The sequence below is a fragment of the Poecilia latipinna genome, unplaced genomic scaffold (genome assembly GCF_001443285.1).
Source record: "Poecilia latipinna isolate Pla-1442-1.1 unplaced genomic scaffold, P_latipinna-1.0 Scaffold385, whole genome shotgun sequence".
NCBI classification, from domain to species: domain Eukaryota; kingdom Metazoa; phylum Chordata; class Actinopteri; order Cyprinodontiformes; family Poeciliidae; genus Poecilia; species Poecilia latipinna.
In genome coordinates this window covers 125,980-149,987 of record NW_015113001.1, presented here as the reverse complement: position 1 = coordinate 149,987, position 24,008 = coordinate 125,980, and the positions used below count along the sequence as shown (strand labels likewise).

Sequence of the window (24,008 nt, the reverse complement as noted above, 5' to 3'; positions counted from 1 at the left end):
GAACATGTGCAGCGTCTTGAGTCCCAGCTGGTTTTATGTGCAGCTGCAGTCGGAGGGGAAGGCCAGCAGCTTTGTTTCAGCATATTTACTCTGAGATCAGATTATCAGGGTTCAGTCACAGCCTCCTCACAGAGGGATTACTTTCACTGTAAGGGAAAAATGAAAAGCTTTGTTGAACTCATCTGGAAAACTTCCAGCGAAAAGACGAGAAATTTCAATGAGAACGTTTTCAGACGGACCAACATGTTGGCCGCGCGCAGAGCAGCTGCTGCAGAAAGCCCCGCTGATCCCAGGCAATGGTTGGAACATGAAGTGGTTTTATTAATGCTGCAGATCAGAACATCTGTGTGCTGGAGCTCCAACAAGTTTGAATCTTCCAGATAAAATCGTTTGTCCGATTAGGAGGAAACCTCTTCCTCCAACATCACTTCCTTATGGGGTCTGTTTCTGGACCCTCTGGGATCCATCTTTAAAAACATGGCGTCTCATTTCATCGTTATGCAGATGACTCTCACATTTACCTTAAACTGAAACGTAAACCTGCGACTCCTCTGAGGGAGACTGGAGGATGTTGAGACGAGGATGGATTTATCTTTTCTTAATCTGAATGAACAGAAAACGGTTCTATGATCCCAGATCTGGTTCTGCTGTCATCACCTTCTGTCAACATTTTCTCTAAAGTTTCTCTTTTCCTGCTTCATTTTCTTAAATGCTGCCATGTCTTTGTTTACAATATAATAAATGTAATTTTTATAGCATATTTCAAAGACACAAAAATACAAAGTCATCAACAATTAAAACATTACATTTTACCAAGTGCCATCATTAGGCATCAAAATATTGATTAATGTTTCATTTATTATGTTTCAAAGGCAGCTCTGAACAGATTAGTCTGGATTTAAGGAACTCTGTGTTTCAGCTGTTTTGCAGTTTTCTGGAAATTTGTTCCAGATTTTTTGGAGCGTTTATGTTTCGTTTGATTCATTTAGATGAGCAGGACTTGAACTGCTTTAAATGGGCTATATTATTAAATTTAGCTTATTTAAAACAAAACTTTTTTAATGCAAGACATCCAACATTTTGGTCTGGAGGTGAGAACAGATTTATATCTGATGATTGAAACAAGATGATGTGATTTGCTCTTCAGTGAAACGTGCGCTGCCTTCTTAAAGCAGAGAAATGATTTTTCATGACTTTCTGTTTCTGCTGAGTTTTTGCTGAGAGCCTCATTGAGGCGTTCTGAAGCGGCTCCTTCAGGCCCATGTGTGCTGATGAACTCCAGCTCTTCCATGCGTAATCACAGCTCACCATTGACAGACATGAATTCAGGCTGATCACTGCAGCCACTTGTGCTCATCGCCAGATCGCGCAGATGTTTCGGCTTCCCCTCTGGGAGCCGTCGGGTCCTCCATGCCTGCGTTCGCTCGATCATCCAAACGCTCATCAGATTCACAGTCACGACTCCACTTCCAATCAGCTCCTGCTTTCTCTCCACAAATGAGGATTTTCTGGACAATGAGCAGCTGCAGCGATCCGTTGTCAGGTGAATGTTCTCTGGTCCGGAAGCGATGCGGCTCAAACTCAGCACAGCCACCAAAAGTATTCACAGAACTGAATTGTGGTTGAAATGATGAAGAATATTCATCCTGGACAGTTCCAGTATGAATCCTGACCCAGTCTGATTAAAAGCTAACGGGAACATCTGGATCCAGCGGACGGGTTTCTAACTTATTGTGATAATTCTTCAGTTTTATTGAATTTTGTTTAAATGGTAAAGCTGAAGAGAGATGGGCTTTAAACTGGGAGCTGGTTCTCAGTAATGGAGCTCAGAATGATCTAACAGCTTGTCGGCTTCTTGACTGTCTGCGATGAGACGCAGCCTGAGAGTTAATGAACGACCAGCCGCTGAATACTGATCCCACACACTCTGCTCAGGCCCCCTGCTGCTAACCGCGGGCCCCTGGGGGCCCTGGGGACCTGCACCGGGCCATCCAGGGGCCTTTTCTGTTTTTTGGCCTCAGACGTCATGTGAGTGGACGTGCCGTCCCTCTGAAGTGGATTTTGCTCTCTGATCGCGCGGCGTGTCGGCCGTTTATCCGTGACTGTCAGCCGATCGCCGGTGATGGATCGCCGGGACGTTTCCTTTTCCTGGATGTGTCGTAATCGACTTCATGGAGGATGTAAATGTGTGTGATGGCCGGCGCCGCCCCATCGGGTCACCTCTGTCTGCCGGCTGCCTCTCTGTGTGCTGATCTGGAGTCAGACGGGGGATTTAATTAAAGATTGCTGCTGTCAGGATGAAAATGTGACGCTCGTTTTTCTTATTTTTACATTTTTATCACCTTGTTTGTGAGTCTTGTATCTGTTTCTTCTATTTCCAGAGTTTTTCTTCCAGTTGTGATGTCGCTGTTTTTAAGGCAGCTGCCAGCTCCCTTTATCTTCACCCTCTCATTCCTCATTCTGCCTTTTTGTTTCTCCTTTTTATCACTCTCCCCCATCTCTCCGTCCATCTATTTCTGGTCCTGATCTAAATGCATTTGTTTTGTCCTTGCAGTGTGACCCGGGCGAGGCCACCAAGCTGCTGTACGACCTGCTCTACACCGAGCCCATCAAGATCGTCCTGATGCCCGGCTGCAGCGGCGTCTCCACGCTGGTGGCCGAAGCCGCCCGCATGTGGAACCTCATCGTGGTGAGTGGTTCTGTTGTTCTGGGGTTCTGATGTGGTTCTGCAGCTCGTCTGGAAACAGACCCGCAGTCCAGGCAGGAGGGCTGGGTGATAAATCCATTATTACTTTTTCAGTTTTGGAAAACTGGGATTTTTCCCAGCACAGAGTTTAAGGTTCCAGAGTTCAGAGGGATGTGAGCTCAAAGAACCGCCATCTTGTTTGACAAACCCGTTTTACAGCTTCAGTTTACTTTGAATTCAGCTCAAAGAAAGAATATTAGAAATAAATTCCAGTTTTTAAAATTTTATTTGGTATGAATAAAGATTAGATTTTATTTTTACGCCATGTTTCCCAGCTCTAGTTGAAGTGCTGCGGTTTGGGTTGAGCTGAGTGGAAAATAAATTCATCTTCTTTTCCAACCATTTGATTTGATATTTATATGGAAAAATTATTGATTGTGTTGATCTGCGCATATTTTTGATCAAACATCTAATCCTCTGATCAGATTTAGATGTGAAACATCAAAGTTCTCATGATGCCACAGCATCACAGATCCTCCGCCGTGCTTCACAGCAGACATCAGGTTATCCAGTCCAGTCATCTGAGCTCCAGTTAAAATTCCCAGTAGATGTTAAGAAGCTGCTCATGTTTGCCTTCCTGATGTCGGTACAGAAACAGATTTCCTGGCATCTCTTTCAGCACTGAAAGGTTGTTGTAAAGTTTCTTCCTCCAGATGTTTTCCCAGGAACTTTAGACTTTATTCTGTCCGTTCGCTGCATGTTTCCACCGTTTGATCCTTTCATGTAAATAATGTTCAGGAACTGAATGTGTGGAAGAGCAGCTGCTGTTACGAGTTTAACCAGTAATAAAACTATAACCAGTCATCCTGTCACGGCAGATAAGTTTTATAGTTGAAATAAATTTACTGAGTTTTTACTGGAACAGATTTTAAAGACGTTCCACCAAATCCCAGATTACAGCGAAGTGGTAATTCTGAAACGCGACAAAAACCAGTTTAAACTCAGAGAAAAGTTATAAGCCTCCACCCTGCAGCAGGTCGGGGCAATAAAAGCCCCCACCCTGCAGCAGGTCGGGGCAATAAAAGCCCCCATTGCAGCAGGTCGGGGCAATAAAAGCCCCCATTGCAGCAGGTCGGGGTAATAAAAGCCTCCACCCTGCAGCAGGTCGGGGTAATAAAAGCCCCCACCCTGCAGCAGGTCGGGGTAATAAAAGCCCCACCCTGCAGCAGGTCGGGGTAATAAAGCAATCCTGGTTCCTGCAGCTGTTTGGATTTTTCTGCCCTCGTCGTCGGGGCAGAAAATGGAGGAAACATAAACTGGTAGTTAAAGTTTGACCCGTCTGTTTTAGACCAGGTGGTCACATCCTCATATACCCCATGTGACCTCTGACCCTTTTCGATACTGACATGTAATAAGTGATAACTTTATTTATAAAGCTGATCATGTTTTCAGGCCTGGCTGCTCTACACTGGGACCAAACAGGACCAGTAAAATGTCACCCTGGTAAAGTTATACCTGTGAATGCAGCTTATGCTTCAGGCTGCATGAATATTAATGTGAACCTTATCGTTTTGCACCGATTTTTATTTGTTCTTATTTATTTTATTCATAAAACAAATATTTTATGTTAATTTTTAGCTTGAATAGTTTTTTTGGGCCGTTTTTCCCTCTGGTTCTGGATGCTGTGCAGCTGGAGGGATTTTGACTTTTTAACTTTCAGACAGTTATAATGCATAAATGCTGCAGCAAAGTATTGCTTTTAGCATCATATCCCCTACTCCAACATCACACAGACAGAGACTTAAAGAGGAGCAGCAAAAGCAAAGGAGGTGGATTAGCAGAGCTGGTGATGTCATGCAGGTTTTCCCAGCACCGACTTCCAGTTGTTCATCATGTGACTCTTGTGATGTGAAAAAAGTTTCTATTGCAGTTTTGCTACATAAACCAATCTTGATGCCGCCGTAAACGAACACCTCACCCTGTAGAGCCAAAGCCTTTTATAGAAAAACAAGATTTTTTAAAAATTTTCAAATAAGTGAAATTATTTTTAAATGTCATATTGTGCAGCTCCTGGAGATCCTTCCCGCCTCAGGATATCGGCTCTGTGACGACATTCGCATACGAATTCATTTCCCTTCGGAGTAAATAAAGGATCTAAAGTTTCAACTTGAAGGATTTTTTGCTCATATTTCAGGATTCAACCATAAAATCCTTCACGACGTGAAACTCGGCTTTTCGTTTGTTTTCCACTAATTGCCCCTAAATCCACCAATCGATGCCCTGGCTGTTTCATTGATTAAAACATGTGTCTGGCTGCACCTTCCGTTATCGCAGCGGCTCTTCGGTCCGGGACAGAACTCATCGTTTAGCCTCCAACAACACAAGAGCTGCTTGTTTCCCCTCAGATCTGAAGATCTGCAGCGTCTCTGAGCTTCAGTTCGCTTCTTTCCGCGGCGCTCGGCTCGTTATCTTTGTCCCATAATTGACGTTTCATCCACAGATTAGTCAGTGAGAACAATCAGCTCAAGAGCTTGGCTTCTGCCCTCTTTCTTGTTTCTGGTCTTTCTCTGTTTCCTCATCATTAAAACTCTTTCCACTTTCTGACTTGCTCTCTTTCCTCCTTTTCTTTGTCGGTTTGTCGCTGCCTGGAGCTGGTCTTCTCTTTGTCAGCCTCTCTCTCATTTCTTCGCCCCTCTCCCTCCCTCCCCCGTCGCCTCTCTCTCTCTTTCACCCGTCTTCATTTCCGTCTCGGCTCCAGCGGCAGATTCTCCCCGCAGACGAAAGGAATCCGTCTGTCTTTACTAGAGGCCTCTGCTGGTTTAACCTCCCAGCCGCCACGCTGTTATCTCTGCCTGCGGCGGCCCGGCCCACGGCGACCCGGTCCGGATCACAGAGGCCGTTAACGCCATCCCGTTTCTCCCTGTTCCTGGAAGGAGCCGGATCCTCAGAGATCTGAGAAACTCTTGCATCTTCTCGTTTGTTGCAGTTTTTCTGCTGCTGCTTTATTTGTGCCTCCTTATTGAAATGTTGCCATCAGGAAGCTTAAACTCGGTTATTTCGGGTTTGATACAAATGAAATAGTTCTGCTCTTCCAGGTTCAGCCCTAAATAAGCCGCAGAGTGACTTTAAAGCGACTGGAACAGCTCCTGCAGTAGTTTGATCTTTTTTGTGATTTATGTGGGATGTGAACCCAGAGCCGGTTAGCAGCTTTAACACTCCAGATAATTCATCGTAATGACTTTAATATTCTCCTGAGTCATCCGCTGCTGAAACTCAGACCAATTTATGAAGACCTGACAGAAGCCCGGATGAGTTGTGCCGACATTTCTCTCCTCGGTCTTCATCTCCTCAGGTTGCTGGTTTAGGATCTGGAAGTTGTCTGACTGGAGGGCAAATGCTCAGAAGCTCTGGCATCTCTCTGAACTTTGACCTCTGGATCAGTTTGGCTTTATCTTGGATCGGAGGAGAAGACTGAGTTTTTAAAAATGTGTAGGTGTAAAACAAAAAGGGGGCTGCACGGTGGAGTGATGCTGGCGCTGTTGCCTAGCAACAGGAAGGTTGGGGTTTTGAATCTTGACCCAGGGTTTTATGTTAAACAGTTTCATTTTGCAAATAAACGTAAAAATATTGAACAGTTTACCTCAGAAACCATAGCAACGTCCATCCATCCATCCATCCATCCATCCATCCATCCATCCATCCATCCATCCATCCATCCATCCATCCATCCATCCATCCATCCATCCATCCATCCAACAAATACCTGATAAAATGTCATATTTTTAGTGTTAATTTTCATACTAATATGAATATTTTAGTTTTGTTGGTTCTGCTCACTTGCATTGATTTGTGTTGGATTCCTGATGATGCTCAGAATGAGCCGCAGTTAGAAAAGCAGCAGAGCAGCTATGATTGTGTTTCTGTTAGTAAGTAGATTAAATCCAATAAAACATGTGAAAGCTGACTGGTCTGCTGGCATTTTTAGGGCTTTATTCTGTAAAGATGTGCTTCTCTCTGACTGTAGATTATTAAAACATGAGGAACATAAAGCAGGCCTTCCTCTGTGCTTCGGAGGTTTTATAAATATGAATCTTCCATCAATTAAACGTTTAAGTGGGCAATAATCAGCCTTATTTGATTGTGGAGGTGTAATTTAAACAACATTACACGCTGGATGATTTTTGGCGTATGTTTTTCTCTGAAGCCGTTCTCTTCTGATGTTTCTCTTCTTCCTCCACATCGGTTGTTTCTGCCTTAATTTCATCCTTCCTTCGTATCGATTCTTCCATCTACCTGCCTCTGCCTGCGGGGATTTGTTTCTATGGGGAGCCCACATTGTACCGGACATGTGGCATCCGTCAGCGCGCCCCTCTGGCTGCCACTGGGTGGTTAAAACCCAGTGGGTGTGTGGGTAATGGGGCTGCAGCCGTTTCGCTCCCTAATGGCTCCCTGAACGGCAGGTTGTGCGTTTTAAAGAAAGACCTGTCAAGGATTTTATCTCCAGTCGTTGCTGTGGAAGTGTTTGATGGGAGGACCGTCGTCACATCTCTCCTCGCCGCTGATCCTTAAAACCTCTGCAGGGTCCGAACGGCGGCACCGGGCAGGAGGGAGAACCGGATCAGCTCTTCATTTCTCACTAATAAACCGAAGTGCCGTCTCAGATTCATGGTGGCAGCTGCATGAGAAATCCTGCAGGAAATGTTTGGTTTTTAATCACAGTTACAGACTTTGTTGACACATTTTATTAAATTGAGAGATGTTAAAAAGAGGAAGAAGAGACGATTAGGTGTTTCTGAGGCGACAATATAAACGTCCAGACTGAGATGTTTGTGGTTCATTTACTTTTAAATTTGATCACGGTACAACAGTTCTGCAAAAACTGATTCAATGGTTGAGAGTATATCACCAAATATCATAAGAAATAAGTACACCCTCTGACTGCAGGGCTGGAAGAGATGATGTGGTTTTTATAATATCACTTTCACCAAATCTACCATGTCATCAGTTATTAATGAAGAAATCACAACCGACAAGTTTGTGAACAAAAATAAATAAAAAAAGCTTTTTTTGAATTAGTGGTTCTAATAACCGGCGGATCTTAAACTCAACTTCATCCACTGAGAAAAAGTATTAAATGTTACTGCCTATTTTAACCATTCAACACCAAATATGTCCTTATTATGCAGAGTGGAAACCAACCTATCACCGCTGAACAGACTAAAATCTGTCTTTTGTGGGCTCAGCCAATCAACTCCAAGAATAATAAATGCTCTTTCTGGATTGGCCGCTGTGTTGATTAGCATCACGTCTAGATATTTCAGCTTCTTTTTAATATGTTAGATATGCTCTATGAAAAAGAATCTGTGAATTAGTAGACTTTCAGTGAATAATTTGGAGTTGAACAGAAAAGTAGGGAAGTGTGAGTAGACTGAGGTCTGAGTGAACTGGAGTGATGGCTGTGTGTGAAACTCACATCAGCTGTCACTGCTTCTGAACTTTCAGTTGAATAAAGTTTGACATCTGTGTTGAAGTTTGTCGTCAAGAATTAAAGCAATTAGACCTTTATAGTCAAGCTCTTATTTTGAAGTCAGTTTTAGACACCAGTTCCATTTCCTTTCTTCATATTCAGTTGATACAGAAACAAAGATGGCGGGGCCATACCAGAACAGGACAGAGAAATGATGATTCGAGTCCAGTGTGGGAGGGAAAACTCACTTTGTGGTTTTATTCTTGCATCCATTATGTAAATGTTTCTTCTTTTGAGAGTTTGAGCTTCTCAGACAGATGCACTTTGCTAATTTCTCTCTCCCCCCTCTCCCCCCTGTCCCCTCTGTCTTCTCTCCCCCTGTCCCCTCTGTCCCCAGCTGTCCTATGGCTCCAGCTCTCCAGCGCTGTCCAACCGCCAGCGCTTCCCCACCTTCTTCCGCACCCACCCGTCTGCCACCCTCCATAACCCCACCAGGGTGCGGCTCTTCAAGAAGTGGAACTGGTCACGCATCGCCACCATCCAGCAGACCACAGAAGTCTTCACCTCGGTCAGTGAACCCCCCCCCGACCCCTCGGTGATGTTTTCACCCCGGCTCTTTGTTTTATCACTGCAGTCTTTGGTTTCCTGATTGTCCTCCCGCCTCTCGGTTTTTGTTTATTAGCTCTTTTTGTGTTCTCTGGCTACAGTCAATCTCTGCTGCTGACTGATGAGGGATTTTTTTTGGTGTATTGGTTGTGAGAAATATTGATCAAGCAATACATCCTCCTCAGGACGGCGGTCGATGCCGCGGCACCTGGCCCGTTTCCTGTAATGGAAGTTAATGATTCTGCTCCGTCCTCTCTCATCTCGCCTTCTACTTTTCTCATTTCCAGCTGATGTCTAAAAAAATCCTCCCTGCTTCTCTTGTTTATCTCACACACACTCATCCCTCTGCTCTATATATCCAATATACACTCCAGGTGCTGTTATTAGTTTTGTTTTCCCTGTCGGACTTGCTTTTGTCTTTCAACCTGTCACCTCTCTGCGTGTCTCTCTGCCCCCCCACCCCGTCCTTCCTTTCATCTGCCAGACTCTGGATGATCTGGAGCAGAGGGTGAAGGAGGCAGGCATCGAGATCAGCGTTCGTCAGAGCTTCCTCACCGACCCGGCTGTCGCTGTCAAGAACCTCAAGGTGCTTTGATTAAAAATTCACCTCGGCTGCTGGCCGTCTCCTTCCTCCTCCGCCTCACAGCTGCACACGACGCCATTAGCATAGAGGCGACTTGATGGAGGAAATTAATGCGCTACGCTAATGATCAACTCCTGAACAGCAATATGTGCCATCCTGTCAAGCAGCGGGACTTTGGCACATTGTGCTGCCACATCAAGCTGCGATATTGTGAAGTCAAATTCATGCTGCTGATGTAACTAAGCAATACTTTCTGCTAATTTGATGCAGCGCCAGGATGCCAGGATCATTGTGGGGCTGTTTTATGAAACCGAGGCCAGGAAGGTGTTCTGTGAGGTCGGTGTGTTTCCTCCCTGTCCACGGCGTCTGGCTCGCCGTCTCCGGGACTGACAGGTCTCCCTTTCCCCCCGCTGCAGGTGTTCAAGGAGAAGCTGTACGGGAAGAAGCACGTCTGGTTTCTGATTGGCTGGTACGCCGACAACTGGTTCAAGATCAAAGACCCGGCCATCAACTGCACAGTGGAGAACATGACGGAGGCCGTGGAGGGACACGTTACCACGGAGATCGTCATGCTGAACCCCGAGACCGTCCGCGGCGTCTCCAACATGGTGAGGGCTCGACCCGCATCCGCTGCTTTCACAGCATGATCCGTAACCGTGGCAACGGATGGCAGGAAGTCGGATAAAATATGACGGCTCTAGAGAAGATGTTCTGGTGCAGCAGGTGCTGCTCATCGCTGTACCTGAAGCACATGACGTAAAAAATCCCAAACGAAATGGGAAACAAAACCAAGCCATGAAAATCTACAAATACTGAAAAATATAAAATAATCAGAAACAAACCATGTCCTGATGTCAGATTAATGTTCAGAAAAAACCAAGAGCTCCGTCTGAGACTCTACAGGCCTCAGCTGCCAGGTTAAAGGTCAAAGTTCATGAAAAACACTTAGCGAGTACGACTGGAAGGGTTGAAGGAGAAAATGACTGCAGGATGAAATGAGACCAAAGTAAAGACCTTCAGCCGAACTGAAACCATTTCATCAGCAGGAGCACGGCGTGGGAGGGATGATGCTTTGGGCTCCTTATACACTGACCATACTCTCCTCTGTATTACAGACACATACAGCATTTAAACTGCAAACTGAAAATCTCACAACTTTCTTTCTTTGGTCTTTTAGCAACCAGCACAGCTGCATGTAGGTGCAATTTGGAGGTGTTTGCACTTTTTGCCAGCTGGGAAGTCCATAAGGGATTCAAACACGAACGGTTCCTCCTGTCTGATGATCCTGCTGTTAAAGACGAAGAAAAAAGCAAATAAAGACCAAATGTTAACTTGCATACAAGCAGAAGATTAAACCTTTAAACCATATCAACAGTCAGAAAGCAGCTCTCTGGAACTCAAACCTGCTGCATAAAAATACAGTTGCATTAAAAAGCCACAGGTTGTATCTTGTCCTGCTGTCCCAATTTTTCTGAAAGAGGTTTATAAAAAGCAGAGAGGCTGTAGAAAATGGGAGTGAGAGTTTTTATGCCCTGGTTCAGGAGAGGAGGGAGCAGGAGTCTGATCTCAGGTCTGAGTCCGTCCTGTCGGAGCTCGGCTGCTCGGCTCTCTGCGGGTCTTCAGTGATTTATTTCCAGTTTGTCTCATTAGTTTTGATTCTCTATGCTGACAGGTTTTTGGTTGGGTTCTCCAGATGTGCTCTGAGCCGGTTGGTGTCCTCCAGCCCTGCTGGATGAACTTGAATCAGATGGTTTTGACTTTCTGTGTCGTCACGCTGCGTCTGAAGGCCACATGTTGTCTGAACTCATTTCATTTATCAGTTTTCCATCTTGAAATGAAGAATTGAAACACTTTTTATCAGTTAAATGGTGAAAATGTTTTTTTCTGGACTGGATAAGGATTCTGGCCTGATTCTGTGGTTGCCTCAGTGACCCGTCACGTCTTTTCTCCTGGATTTTCTCCTGCGACGCGGTTTGAGCCCCCGTCTGCTCATTCGTGGTTGTAAACTTTTCGGCTCTCATATGGAATCCCCTGAGATGCGAGTTATTTCTGGAACAGCCAGAGTGTTGGGAACAATAATGATAAGGCTTGGGTGAACTGTGTGTGACCTGAATCCGTTTAGTGTTGGGAATCCGCTGAGGATGCTCCTGCTGAGTTTCGCCCTCGTTCATTTAGAAAGATTCTGGAGTAGCAGCTCAGATTCCCGCCGTCCTCTAATCGTCTCGCGTTGTCTCTTCCTCTCCGGATCCGTCCAGTTGTTGCTCCGATGATCCGTCTCTCGCCGTCAGCGTTCCCTCCTCCCACCTTCCTCCTGTCTGCTCCTCTTCATCAGCAGCTGCTGTTTATATTCCAGCAGCACCTGCCACTACCTGCGGATTTAGCTGTCCGCGCGCCGCTCAGCAGTTGATAAGAATTACAGCCAGACCTCCTGCTTACAGTCAGATCCATTCAAATTCAATATCTGAGCTGAAATTGGCAGATTGGAGTGATGCTGCGGGCCAAGCCGGAGCAGACTGTCAGCTGCCTTTCAGTGGGCAGCGGCAGATTCAAATGGCAAAAGCCGGGGAGGAATTTCAATCAGATGAAATTGACATAACTGAATCGGAGGTGTGTAGGCCTAATTATCCTGAAAGGATCCGGAGAGACGGCTAGATGAATGGAGTCTCCGCTTTCGGGGGGGAGAGTTGGTGTTTTATCACAAAAGCACCAAAAAAAAATAAACTGCCTGCAAGAAAAGAAGTGAGAAGCTTTCAGTCTTTATAGAGCGACTGTTTCCATCTGCTGTGTCTCCATTTAAATGCTGTTGGTGGAAGTGTGGACTTTAAATCGAGTCGGTTCAGCTTGTTTTCTTAAAAACGTCTCGGCCTTGTTTTCATGTCCCTGAAGGACCAGGATGTAGGAAAACATGGAGACACCTTCAGCCTTTCAGGTGGTTTCATAGACGCAGCCTGGAAATAAAACATGTTTTCACATTTTGTTTTCTGAAAATGTAATGACACGTTTTAGTATTTTGTACACCTGCTGCTCAAAACCTACTCATGTTGAAGACATCGACATGATCGCCCAGAAGTTTAGAGGACATTTAACTTTGTTTTTTAATGATGTGCTGCAGTGAATCAGAGAGATTTTACTCTCTGAGAGACTTTCTCAAGTTGTCAGAGTTTGTGACCAAATTTATATGCAAATCCAGCAGCATCACCAACTGAACAATAGAGTTTAGTCTCTAAGTTTGGGTAAAAAACCCAAAGAAAAGTCAGCATTTGTTTAGGTTTTGGTTCAAAAGCAAATAAACAATGGTTGTAAATGATTAGTTGTGCATTAATGCCACAGTAATGACTTTGTGATTGATCCAGTTATTGGCTCCCATACTGTTATTGATTTGTGTTTTAGCAGTTTACCGTCATGTTATCTCCTCTGCTGCTCCAGTTTTACCGTCATCTTGTCTGACCCCTGCTGGCTCCAGAGCAACAACTTATGCATCGATTAAAAACCTCGGTTAATCTTTACATCTAGAAGCTGAAGAGAGCAGGCATGTTTGGCCAAATGTGACATTGCAGCATTCATCTGGGTGGGCCCAGCTCTGAATGCTAATGAGCTTTAATAAACACATTAAACAGAAAGAAAGCAAGCGGAGCGGAGTGTGTGCCTCTGCGGTCACCTTTACTGTCCCTCCTGGTCCCTCAGGCTCGCCTGCAGTTAGCTTAGCTGGCACAGCTCTGATCCCAGCAGGCGTTTTTATTCCCGAATAAAACGCCGGGGTTATGAGTGGCCGTGTGGTCAGCGCGTCCTTCACAGACCCTCCAGGCCTGCCCAACGACATGCAGGAAAGATTTCTGCTCAGTCTGATGAACGGATATATGGCAAGCTGCTGGTGCCAAATGTCATTTTTTTCTTTGTCTGTTGATTGGTGGAAAACGTTCAGATAGACCTGAGGGAAAGTGGTTTTGTTCCTTTTGATCACTTATTTTTAATGATTATTTTTCCTCTAAAATATGATTTTAATGCAGTTTTGCAAATAGCTTTAATTTGTTGGATAGAACAAAGTAAAATGCAAATATTTATACTTTAAAGTATCATTTACAAGCATAGTGTGCAAAATGAATACATTAAAGCTATTCCTATTCATGCATTTAAAAGCAAAAAAAGCTTTCAGAATTTAAAATTTGATGAAATTAAATTAAAAAAACAGACAGAAATAAACCTCAGGTCATCCATAAGAGCAAAACCACCCGTCGATCTCCTGCTCCGTTTTTCCCTCATTCATGAACAAGACCCTGACATACTGCAGCTCCTCCACTGGGGCAGGATCTCGTCCTCTGTGGACATTTCCTTAAAAATGCTCACAGAGGGAAAACCAGGAAGTGATTGATCAGCGTGCTGAGAGGAGTTTAACTGCCTGTGTGTCTCCCGGCTTCCTCTGGGATGGAGCCGCTCGTTTCCAGTAGTTAGCTCAGCTGAGTTATTTCCCTCTGAAGTCATAAATCAGTTTGAGAAATAACATCAAGCTTCAACCAACTCATCTGTGTTCCAGCTGGAAAACCACTGGGGATTGATCATTGTTGTACTTAATGACAAGGCTAACTGTAATTAGCACAAGCTAATGCTACATTCAATGTACTGAAAGACTGTAAACTTGGAAAAGTTCAGCAGCAGTCTGTGTCTGAATTAATTAATGGGGACCTGTTATGCTCCCTTAAGACATTATGATTGGTCTATAGGCTACCAAACAAGTTCATCACATTTTCTGCACAAAATTATTCATAGATAATGAGATTTAGTCTCCCATTTTCAGCTGCTTTAGGACTCTGTCACTTTAAATCCACATAATCTACTGCTGGCCACGCCCCTCCAACCCACTCACAAACTCACAAACAAATCCACAATTATACAAGTATGCATCTTTGAAAAGCAGAAGTGGAGCCTCCTGCAAAACCAGCAAGACTCTAGGAAGTGGTTTGTGGATGGTAAATCAACAACAAAGCACTTGTCTTTTCCAGCAGTCATTGTACAACATATACATCAGTAAGACCAACTAGAGCATTTCTGAGGTTGCTAGGTAACAGGCTGGGCTTTGCTGAGGTTGCTAGGTGATTTGTGATGTCACATTCTGGAGGTTTTTGAAATGGCTCATTTTCCAGACACCAAAAAACATCAACTGGAAAACACCTGGATGTTTTTGAAGCAGCAGAAACACAATAGGAAAATGTGAATTTAGCATAATAGATCCCTTTAAATCAAACTGAATGAGGTTCAAATAAAAAGTTTTTACTGCAGTTTTTCTCCACATCAGGCAGCCGTGCTGCAGTTTGAAGTTCAGGAATCCAATTTCCAGGCTCAAACTGAACACATTATTCCAGAATGCTGCTTAGTTGATGGATTTTAGCCCTGCAGATTGGTGTAAGAAAGCTTTCTGTGTTAACTCGGTTCGACTTGTTTCTTCTCTTCCTCTCCATCTCTCCTCGCTCCGCCAGACTTCACAGGAGTTTCTGGGAGCCTTGATGTCTCGTCTTGGGGGGAAGAACCCCGAGGAGACGGGCGGCTTCCAGGAGGCGCCCCTCGCCTTCGACGCGGTGTGGGCCCTGGCGCTGGCCCTCAACAAGACCGTGGCCCCCCTGAAGGCCAAGGGCCGGCGGCTGGAGGACTTCAACTACAACAACCACGACATCACCTCGGAGATCTACAGAGCGCTCAACACCAGCTCCTTTGAAGGGGTTTCGGTGAGTGCAGGAGGTCAACAAAACGGGAAATAAAGTTTCCGTGTGAGTCGGACTCTAACCGTTATGAGACGAACTTTTCGGAGCGGTCCGTCTCTGCAGATGTTCTGGATCCACCGACATCCAAAAGCACCTCACTACTTCTGAGTGACGTCTCCACTGAACTGGTGTAATCAGAATAATTAGGCAAATTATTCTGACATTAATCTTTGTAGGGAATCGGCCCCCGCAGAAATCCTGTCTGTGAACGTTAGGACAGAAATGTTTTTATTTTTTATTGTTGAAAAGAGAGATTTGCTGCAGAGTGACACTGGGAGGAACATTTCAGAGCCTTTCTGGTTTCCAGGAGAGTTTGAGCAGCTAACGATTGTTTTAGTAATTAATTGATTAATAAATAATTACATTCTCTAGATTTATTATTAAACCACATAAACCTTTAAAATATGCAAATGAGAAATTCAGATTTTTTTGTTAAATTAGAAAAACATTTTCTTGCATTAAAAACATCATCAGCGTTTCTACAGTGAATCTGAACCAGGAGAAGCTAAAACTGTCCAAGTGAAGGAGACCTGAGGAAAACATTTACAGACAACGGTTTTTATCTTCAATTCAAAGTGTTTATATATTTTGTACAGTTTCTGAATGTTTGTTTTTTTTAAGCTAATTCCCTTTTTTGAGTTTGTGTTCTCCAGCTAACAATTAATCGATTACTAGACTACGTTACTATTATCTAAATAAATACTGACAGTCTTTTTGAACAGCATTCAGTGGACTGAAAGCCCAGCTTCATTTTGAACTTTTTCTCATCATGATTTGAGGAAAAGTTTGGGCTTGTGAAACGGATCTGATCGGGGCGTCCGCTCTCAGGCTGGTTCATTGACGGCTCTGTGGCATCGCATCAATATTTGCTCATCCTACAAAAGCTCCATGATCGATTCCCAGTGTGGCATTTACATTTGGCAGCTCATGTTGTGAACCTGAAAGGAGTCAATTGAGCGCAGCGATTTCAACAGCCCCTCTTGTTGGCTGTGAACTCAAACAAAACCACTGGAAACATGCAGGCGTCCTTCAAAACGTCGCCTGGATCAGGTTCGGCCGTTGGATGAATTTATTGACCCTGGACTGAGCCGTTCAGCAGTTATGTTTTATTTTTTGCCTATAAGTTATTCTCTTAATAACAGTAATAGCAATGCTTGATTGGAGCCACAAGAAAATGGACAAAATAACTACTGCCGTTCTTAATGGTGAACACAAACTCCTTCCAGCTGAAAGCAAAGTTTTATTTTCCAGACTGACTCCAAGTGCAGCAGCCATTTTTTCCAAACTTGGTGCAAAAAGCCAGAAAGTTCAGAAAATACATTTATTAAATAATAACCTTGAGGCAGACAGACTGGATTTTCCCCAGTTTCATCATGATTTTATAGGTTTGAGTACGAAACAACAAATACAAAATTAAACAAAACTAAAATAAAAAAATCTCCAGTGAACATGTTTGCTTTGCATTTAAAAAATAAATACATAAAAACCTCATTTGCAGTCTTAAGTCTTTGTGAGCAATTTGGCACATTAAATACAATAAACACAATAAATATGTAATGGAAACATCAGAAAAAAGGAAAACAGACTTTAAAATGAACACCCACATTTTTTCCACGACAGGCTAAATAAACCAAATTGTTGCCATTAATGGCACCCCATAGTTTACCTCTTCGTCCTGTTTGAAGACAAAGTAATCCCAAATAGGTGACTTTGTAATTTTTGGCGACTTATTCCCACATTTTTGGAGTTTTTGTTCTAAATTGACAAATCAGTCCGTCCATGTCAAAACGTCTCCTGTGTGAATATGTCGTCCATCGCCATTGATTGGATTATTGATTATTGATTATCTCTGCAGGGACTTTAACTAATTGAGTTATTAAAATGTAGATGCTAATCAATGCCATGTTTTTCTGATTTTAGTCTGTCCAGCGGTGCAGCATAAAGGATGAGGGACACACACACACGCACCATTAGAGCAGATGGTGTGTGTGTGTGTGTGTGTGTGTGTGTGTGTGTGTGTGTGTGTGTGTGTGTGTGTTTTCTAACCCAGTTCTGTCCTCTCCAGGGTCACGTGGTGTTTGACGCTCAGGGTTCCAGGATGGCAATGACCCTCATCGAACAACTGCAAGGTAAACCCACAGCAGACTCAGAGAGGCAGTGCTGCTGCTGCTACTGCTGCTGCTGCTGCTGCTGCTGCTGCTGCGGCTGCTGCAGCAGCTACTGCTGCTACTGATGCTGCTGCTGCTGCTGCTGCTGCTGCTGCTGCTGCTGCTGCTGCTGATGCTGCTGCTGCTGCTGCTGCTGCTGCTGCTGCTGCTGCAGCAGCTGCTGCTGCTGCTGCTGCTGCTACTGCTGCTGCTGCTGCTGCAGCTGCTGCTGCTGCTGCTGCTGCTACTGCTGCTGCTGCTGCTGCTGCTGCTGCTGCTGCTACTGCTACTGCTGCTGCAGCAGCTACTGCTGCTGCTGCTGCTGCAGCTGCTGCTGCTGCTGCTGCAGCTGCTGCTGCTGCAGCAGCTGGCTGCAGTCTTAACGCTGTAGCGGCGCATGCTAACAGACTTAATGCAGGAATGTGGTGACTCAGGCCTTCGCTCTAATTGGCCAAAAGCCTCTCGGTTTTAAGCTGTTTCTGGAAATGGCATCCTATTTGTCACCAGTGACTTAATGAGTTTCCCAGCTCCAGATAAGGTGGGGGATTATTCTCCACCTCTGTTCTCATTGGCGTCCTAACGGATAAAAATTTCTAATCCAGCCCCCTTGTCTCCATGACGCTGCGTCTCTCGCTTCCTGCCGTGGCGTTGAGGTAATTTGACATCCAGGATGAGGCGACCTGACTGGAATGCCTGATCCCACCCGCAGCTCATCAGCATTCCCGGTTCCCCTCTCCCCTTTTCTCCTTCTCTCCCCTTGTTCCTCCCCATGCTGCTTTTCATCCATCATTTACTTTAGCTATTTATCTCATTTCTTCTGCTCTCGTGGGCTGCACTGACAGAAATACCTGCGCTATAAATACATGTTTACTCGCTCTGTGACAGAAGGAATTACACATAATTAGCTCCTGTTGTTCCTCTTGATGTTGCAGGAGGAAGTTATAAGAAGATTGGTTACTATGACAGCTCCCAGATGAACCTGAGCTGGTTCAACAACGACGTCTGGATCGGTGAGACATCCGACCGTCTGCCATCCATCCATCCATCCATCCATCCATCCATCCATCCATCCATCCATCCATCCATCCATCCATCCATCCATCCATCCAGATTGAAAGCTGTTTTCTCATCTTTCATCCCGTATTTGAACATGATCTCAGCGTCTCATTACTCTGATAATTCCCCCATCTGAACAGGAAGTCCCATATTGCACTTATGTATCAGATTTAACTCACATGTTCTGGTAAACAACATCTTTCTGAGCAACGGTTGCCTGGAATCTACACAATCATTTCAGAATATTACAACTCCGATGTCTTTTTCCAAATCTTTCAAGTCTGGAACAATTTGCCTCTAAAACTCTCCATTGCAACTACATAAAAAGCCATTCAATACAGGCATTGCATCATGTTTGAAAATGGTTTTCGAGTCATATTGCAGCAGGCGGATAGTTAATCGCACTGGGGCAGAGGAGAGTTCCATCAACGCATTTGTGTCAAATCTGATGCACATTAAGTGCAATTGGCTGTAGTTATGTTTTTCAGATGAAGGGCTGTTATTGGCAGCGTTCGCTCGCTGTCAGTCTTTAAGCTGCCACTGCTTTCCCCCGTATGAAACTTTCTGAACAGGTGATGCTGTGTTCTCTGAACGGTTTGGGTAAATGCATCCCTCCGCTCATCAAGTGGATGTTCAAGTGGTTGTGATTTTCTGTAATTCCTGCAGCTATCAAATGGAACAGAGAAGAAAAGCAGGTTTGAGGTTAAATACTGCAATAAAAAAAGGATTTTTACTTATCCTAATGACCAGCAGAGATAACCAACGCACTTTTTTTAATAAGCAGGAAACGTTTTAATGAGCTAAACGTCTCTGCCTGACACCTCACAGGCTAACTGGACCAGAACTTGTGCAGCTCAGACCACACCAAGCGTAGCGTTGGCTGGAAGTCTGCAGCCTGTCTCCTACTTCACCGTGAAAACCCGTTAATGTCGATTTACCTCCAACACCACGGCCGGCGCTGCGCCTGTTTACTGGCCCGGCTGCTCCCTGCAGAGGTGACACACTTGTCTACGGATGGAGCGTGTCACTGATCAATCCTTCGTGTCCCAGTGAAAGCTGCCCTGTTTTAGGCTTTTAAGGAAACGGATGCCTGCCAAGGCTTAACCGAGTCCTGAAGAAGCTCGGATTCCAGGTCGGCATCCGTGGTGAAGCATGGTTGACCCGTAAACATGTCCGGCTCTTTGCGTTGCCTTGTTGCTACCAGTAGCCTCTATTGTGTGAGAAGGAGCTGAGTTTGCCTCTAAAGGGTCAGATGTGAGTTTCATTTGCGATACAAAACATATTTAATTGCCTCCTTTGAGAAATTGCCCTCCCTTTCTGCAGCCTGATTTTGTTTTTGACTGTTCACCAAATAAAGGCGCCTTCATGTGACATCTTTTTGTTGGGGGGAAGTGAGTAATTTCCTGCTCTTTGGGGCTGACTCCGTTCAGAGAAGTCTTCTTCTGGAAGAGCGGAGGAAGGGGAGGTGGGGGCTGAGAGCTTGAATTGCTCCATGCTGACAGGGTGGAGTAAACACAGCGGTTCTCCATTTAACCCCTCCAATCATTTCACTGAGGGCTTACCAGCCCCCTGCCCCCCCACACCACCAGCCTGCACCACGCGGCACTTTCTCACTCGCTGCTCAGTCGCCCTAACAACCGCTTCAGCTCAGCTTTTCTTCTAATCGCTGTGGCAACTGTTTCAGAGCAGGGTCTCCATGGCAACACCCTGTCCCGATTCTTTCATCAAGGACGGAGGAGGGTATCAGTGCTGCAAACACAATAAGTGAATGGACAGTTGACATGCACACACACTCAGGAATACTCCGGCTTCCTGTTCATTCATTCACTCACATTTATAACCTTAAGCTTCCCATTAAATATTTAATATGGTAGCATAACAGGCCTATTTGTGTAGCTATTCACCAGAGTGAAAGACGACTCTTAATTGGGTCCATGTATGAAAACCTTAAAACAGAGGGAAAATGTAAGATTTAAAGGAAAATATTGCTCAGACACCTTGACTGAGATCCAAGTCCATCTCTGATTAATTCACTGTAATCTAACTCCAGTCTGTTTATGTAGAAACTCTGCTTCGTTTGTGAAGGTGTGAACTCTGGTCTGTCTACAAACAAACTCTGGGTCGGTTTGAATTCGTATGCGAACGCCAAGAAGTTTGGAAACTGCTCCAAACGCAGGAAGTGGACTGCAGCACAGGGCATTCTGGGGAAATGGAACCAAAACAAACACCCTCAGCTAGCACTAGCAGGAGAAATGTCTTGCTGTCTTTAACCAAAGACAAAAGAGAAATGCTACCAGCGCTAAGATCTGACTCCATTTTTGTCGTTTGCTTCAGTGTTTCTTGGTGCAGCGCCCCCACAGGCGAGGAGGGGAACAGGCTTTTCAAAGGGTTTGGTTGGTTTGACAGTAAAGTGTGAAAGAGAACTGCAGCAAGTGAAAAGTGTTGGAACTTCATGTTGTAAATTACCTGGCCTAAATTATAGTCAGGTGTTTCCTATTGAAACTGTACTGGACGAGCTGCCGGCTTCGTTTCTGGAACCTACTGAATGGAAGCAAAAGAAAAGCTCAACTCAACTGTTGAGTCGTTTCATTTCCGATAAATGCCACCAACTCCAAAATGGTAGCGTTTTTTTGAGAATCCTGAAACGTTTAGGCTTCCCTGCTAGACAAAATGCTAGCTTGGCTAGCATTAGCATCCCAAGCCAGGCACTAAATGGACTCAAACAACTAAACTGACGTTTGAATCTTAGTTGTTAAATAATTTCAGTCATGATAAATTATGATTGTGAAACAGTTTAAAATGAGGTGGTGACTCATTGGTCAGACGCGCTGCTAGCTGCGTTGTGTTGTAGCGCTCTGTGATTGGCAGCTCATTAAATGTGACCAGAGGTTTACTTTGAATCCCAGTCACTGAACCAGCTGAGCCTAAATTAGGCATGCACCGCTTCTACCACCTCACAAGGAAATTATTCTGTCATTTTCTTCTTGACATTGCAAATATTTTCAACACTAAACTTTTCCTGAGAAGCAAAGATAAATGTGATTTTTGCCAGGCTTTCCTGACCACATCCTGCCATGACTGGCTGAATTACACAGTAACAGGGGAGAAACTAACGGATCTCATTTAAAGAAAGCATCGGATATGTTTTCAGTAAAAACATTCAGAAACCATTTCCTTTGGGTCTGAGTTGTGAAACTTGGCTGTTGTAAGACCAGAGTGTCGAGCCGCAGCTGACGCTTCAGTCCACCCGCTGGTCTGTCAGCCTCACTGTTCTGTTGACCAGATGAGCCAAAGGCTAATCCAGAGTTTTGCTGAGTTAGATTGGAGTTGGCACCGAGGTCGAATGAGCCTTGTCATTTCACATCGCTCGGCTGTCTGTTAGCAGTGCAGGCCGGATCTGTAGCTGGTATGAATTTAGCCTCCACAGGCTTCTCAGTCGACTCGACTCTGACACTTTTACTGCACTGCATGCTTTTTAAAGAACTCCAGGACTGTGTCATGTCGGCTATCTTCAGGCAAGCTGTTCTCTCTAATATATTCATCATTGTTGGTTCTGGCTCCATATTTAGTTGTCTGTTTTGACTTCGATGTAAAGGTGAAGCATCTTATTCAGTAACACCCTTTGAGGTAAATGTTGGATTATGATTAACATCACACTCCTCTCAGTTCTTACATGAAGAGTAAGAATTATGGGTCAATGCACAATTGTGCAGCTTGTTATTACTGCAGGCTGGATTTCTGCTGAAATGCTCTACAAAGATGGACACAGAGCTGCAAACAAAAAAGGATTTTGATGAAAACAAGACTTCAGAAGTCTTGGAAAGTCGTTAAGAACCTAGAAGGAATTTAAAAGCCTCTAATATTTTCCTCTTGTCTGTCATAAAGCCTGATGTTTGTTTGAAACGGGTTTGTTGCGGCATTCTGTAGGGAAACACTAAAAAGCTGAGATCAAAATGTTCCTGCACAGTAAACAAACTGATTGGTGCTCCGCCAGGTGGCTGTGAAAATGAAAGTGACGAGTGACAAACCAGCGAAACAAAAAATAACCAAACCGTTTAGCAGCGAATTCAGATCCAGATATTACATAAATTAAATACATTTCTTCACAAAACTGAATCAATATCTTAATATTGCTACTCAGGATTTTAAATTTTGTGTAATATTTATTGTTTTGTTTGCTGCTGGCATTGTTTACAGACGTAGAGTTCGGCAGTCAGGTGAAACGAGACTTCATGACACTAAGATGGTACAATATTTCTTGTTGAAACGACGTTACCTTTATCACTTTGTCAGGGGAAATATTGTCGTTATTATTATGGACAATAATAATAAGTAGCTGTTTTAAGATGGAGACCCAGCATCTATTCTGGACTCTTGTTTTGAAGTATGACAGGAAATGGTTCCTGGTTTGCTCACTGATGTGGACGAACAAAACGCTGCTCTGTGTTTTCGTACTGACTGCTGATCAGCTCCAGTTTAAAACATGAAACAGAAAAGGAAACACTTTTTAGCATTTGGACAAACAAGCGTTTTAGATGCTTTTCATGTTGGACACATCTTCCCATGAAATTAATTTCTTTGTGTTCATTATTGTTATCAAGGTGTTGCCATATGAATTCATTCCTAGTCGTTTAGTTTCTTGTATTTTGTTCTTTGTGTATTCGATCATTATCAGACATTGAGGATCCGAGTCGGTTCGGTTCCTCTGTGTTAATTCGTCTCCCCCCCTCAGCTGCTCCACTCCACCTGGAATCAATTCATCTGCTGCTTTTGTCACATTTCATCACTACCTCAGTATTTAAGCTCCTGGTTTTTCATGGCTCATTGTGAGATTCTTTCTTTTCTTTGCTCATCTTCCTCTTTACTTTGTGGAGACCCTGCAACTCTCTTTTTCTTAAACCTTTGAAATGCCTTTTTCTAGTGGCTCTTTGCTTTGACCCAAACAAAATATTACAAAACAAACAAAGCAACCAGTGTGTCAGTCTGACTGGGACTGGAATTTTCTCCATTTCTTTTCTCATGAACTGGTGGATTATATCACCTGTACCTGGCAACGGAGAAACATTTAAACCTCAGTATCTGGATTCCTGGAGGAAATCTGACGTGTTCAGATGGAAGGATGAAAGAAGTCCTGAGGGCTTTTGTTTAAAATGGAAATAAATAATAATAGGCCTGTTGCTTTGAATTATCTTTGTGCAATGCATCATCTTTTGATAAAAAATAAATTGGTGTTTGTTGGTTGTTTATGTTTCGTATCTTTGGAAAAGTTTTGAGATGTCAGTCAGCCTGAACGCAGAGATCCAACCCTAACGCAGAAGTCTGACAGACGTTTACGCTCCATCAGCTTTCAGAGGAGCAGAAGAGGAATTTATTCATCCTGATGTTTGATTAATATACGCCCCATAGAGAGTGTGATGATCAGTTTTTCTTCACAAAGGAGTGAAAGCAAAGAAAGTGCTGTTTGGACGTAGTGCAGTAAAGATAACCATCCCTTTGTTCAGGTGGGCAGTTTCAGTTTAAACTTTTTATCTACGATGCTCTGGAGGTTGAAGCTCAGCTGTTCTTCTGTTTGTGATGAAGACTTTAAAATCTCATATTTGCGGTGACGTGACTTTCCCCTTAACATTCAGAAACCAAAACTTTAAAAAAGATGTTTAATTTCATTCAACTGAAATTTTACAAAACAGCCAAATAAATAAACTTTTTATAA

At 44.0% G+C, this 24,008-nt stretch overlaps 1 protein-coding gene across 1 annotated transcript in view; it reads left to right on the top strand.

Moving 5' to 3' along the window:
• The window catches only part of gabbr1a (gamma-aminobutyric acid (GABA) B receptor, 1a), a 95,500-nt gene that overhangs the window by 42,034 nt on the left and 29,458 nt on the right, over positions 1 to 24,008 (top strand). The window contains exons 8-15 of the mRNA XM_015036901.1: positions 2,555 to 2,689; positions 8,551 to 8,721; positions 9,244 to 9,345; positions 9,613 to 9,678; positions 9,759 to 9,950; positions 14,814 to 15,059; positions 17,161 to 17,224; positions 18,175 to 18,252. Coding sequence (XP_014892387.1) covers positions 2,555 to 2,689; positions 8,551 to 8,721; positions 9,244 to 9,345; positions 9,613 to 9,678; positions 9,759 to 9,950; positions 14,814 to 15,059; positions 17,161 to 17,224; positions 18,175 to 18,252 — 1,054 coding nt within the window. The remainder of the gene's footprint in view (positions 1 to 2,554; positions 2,690 to 8,550; positions 8,722 to 9,243; positions 9,346 to 9,612; positions 9,679 to 9,758; positions 9,951 to 14,813; positions 15,060 to 17,160; positions 17,225 to 18,174; positions 18,253 to 24,008) is intronic.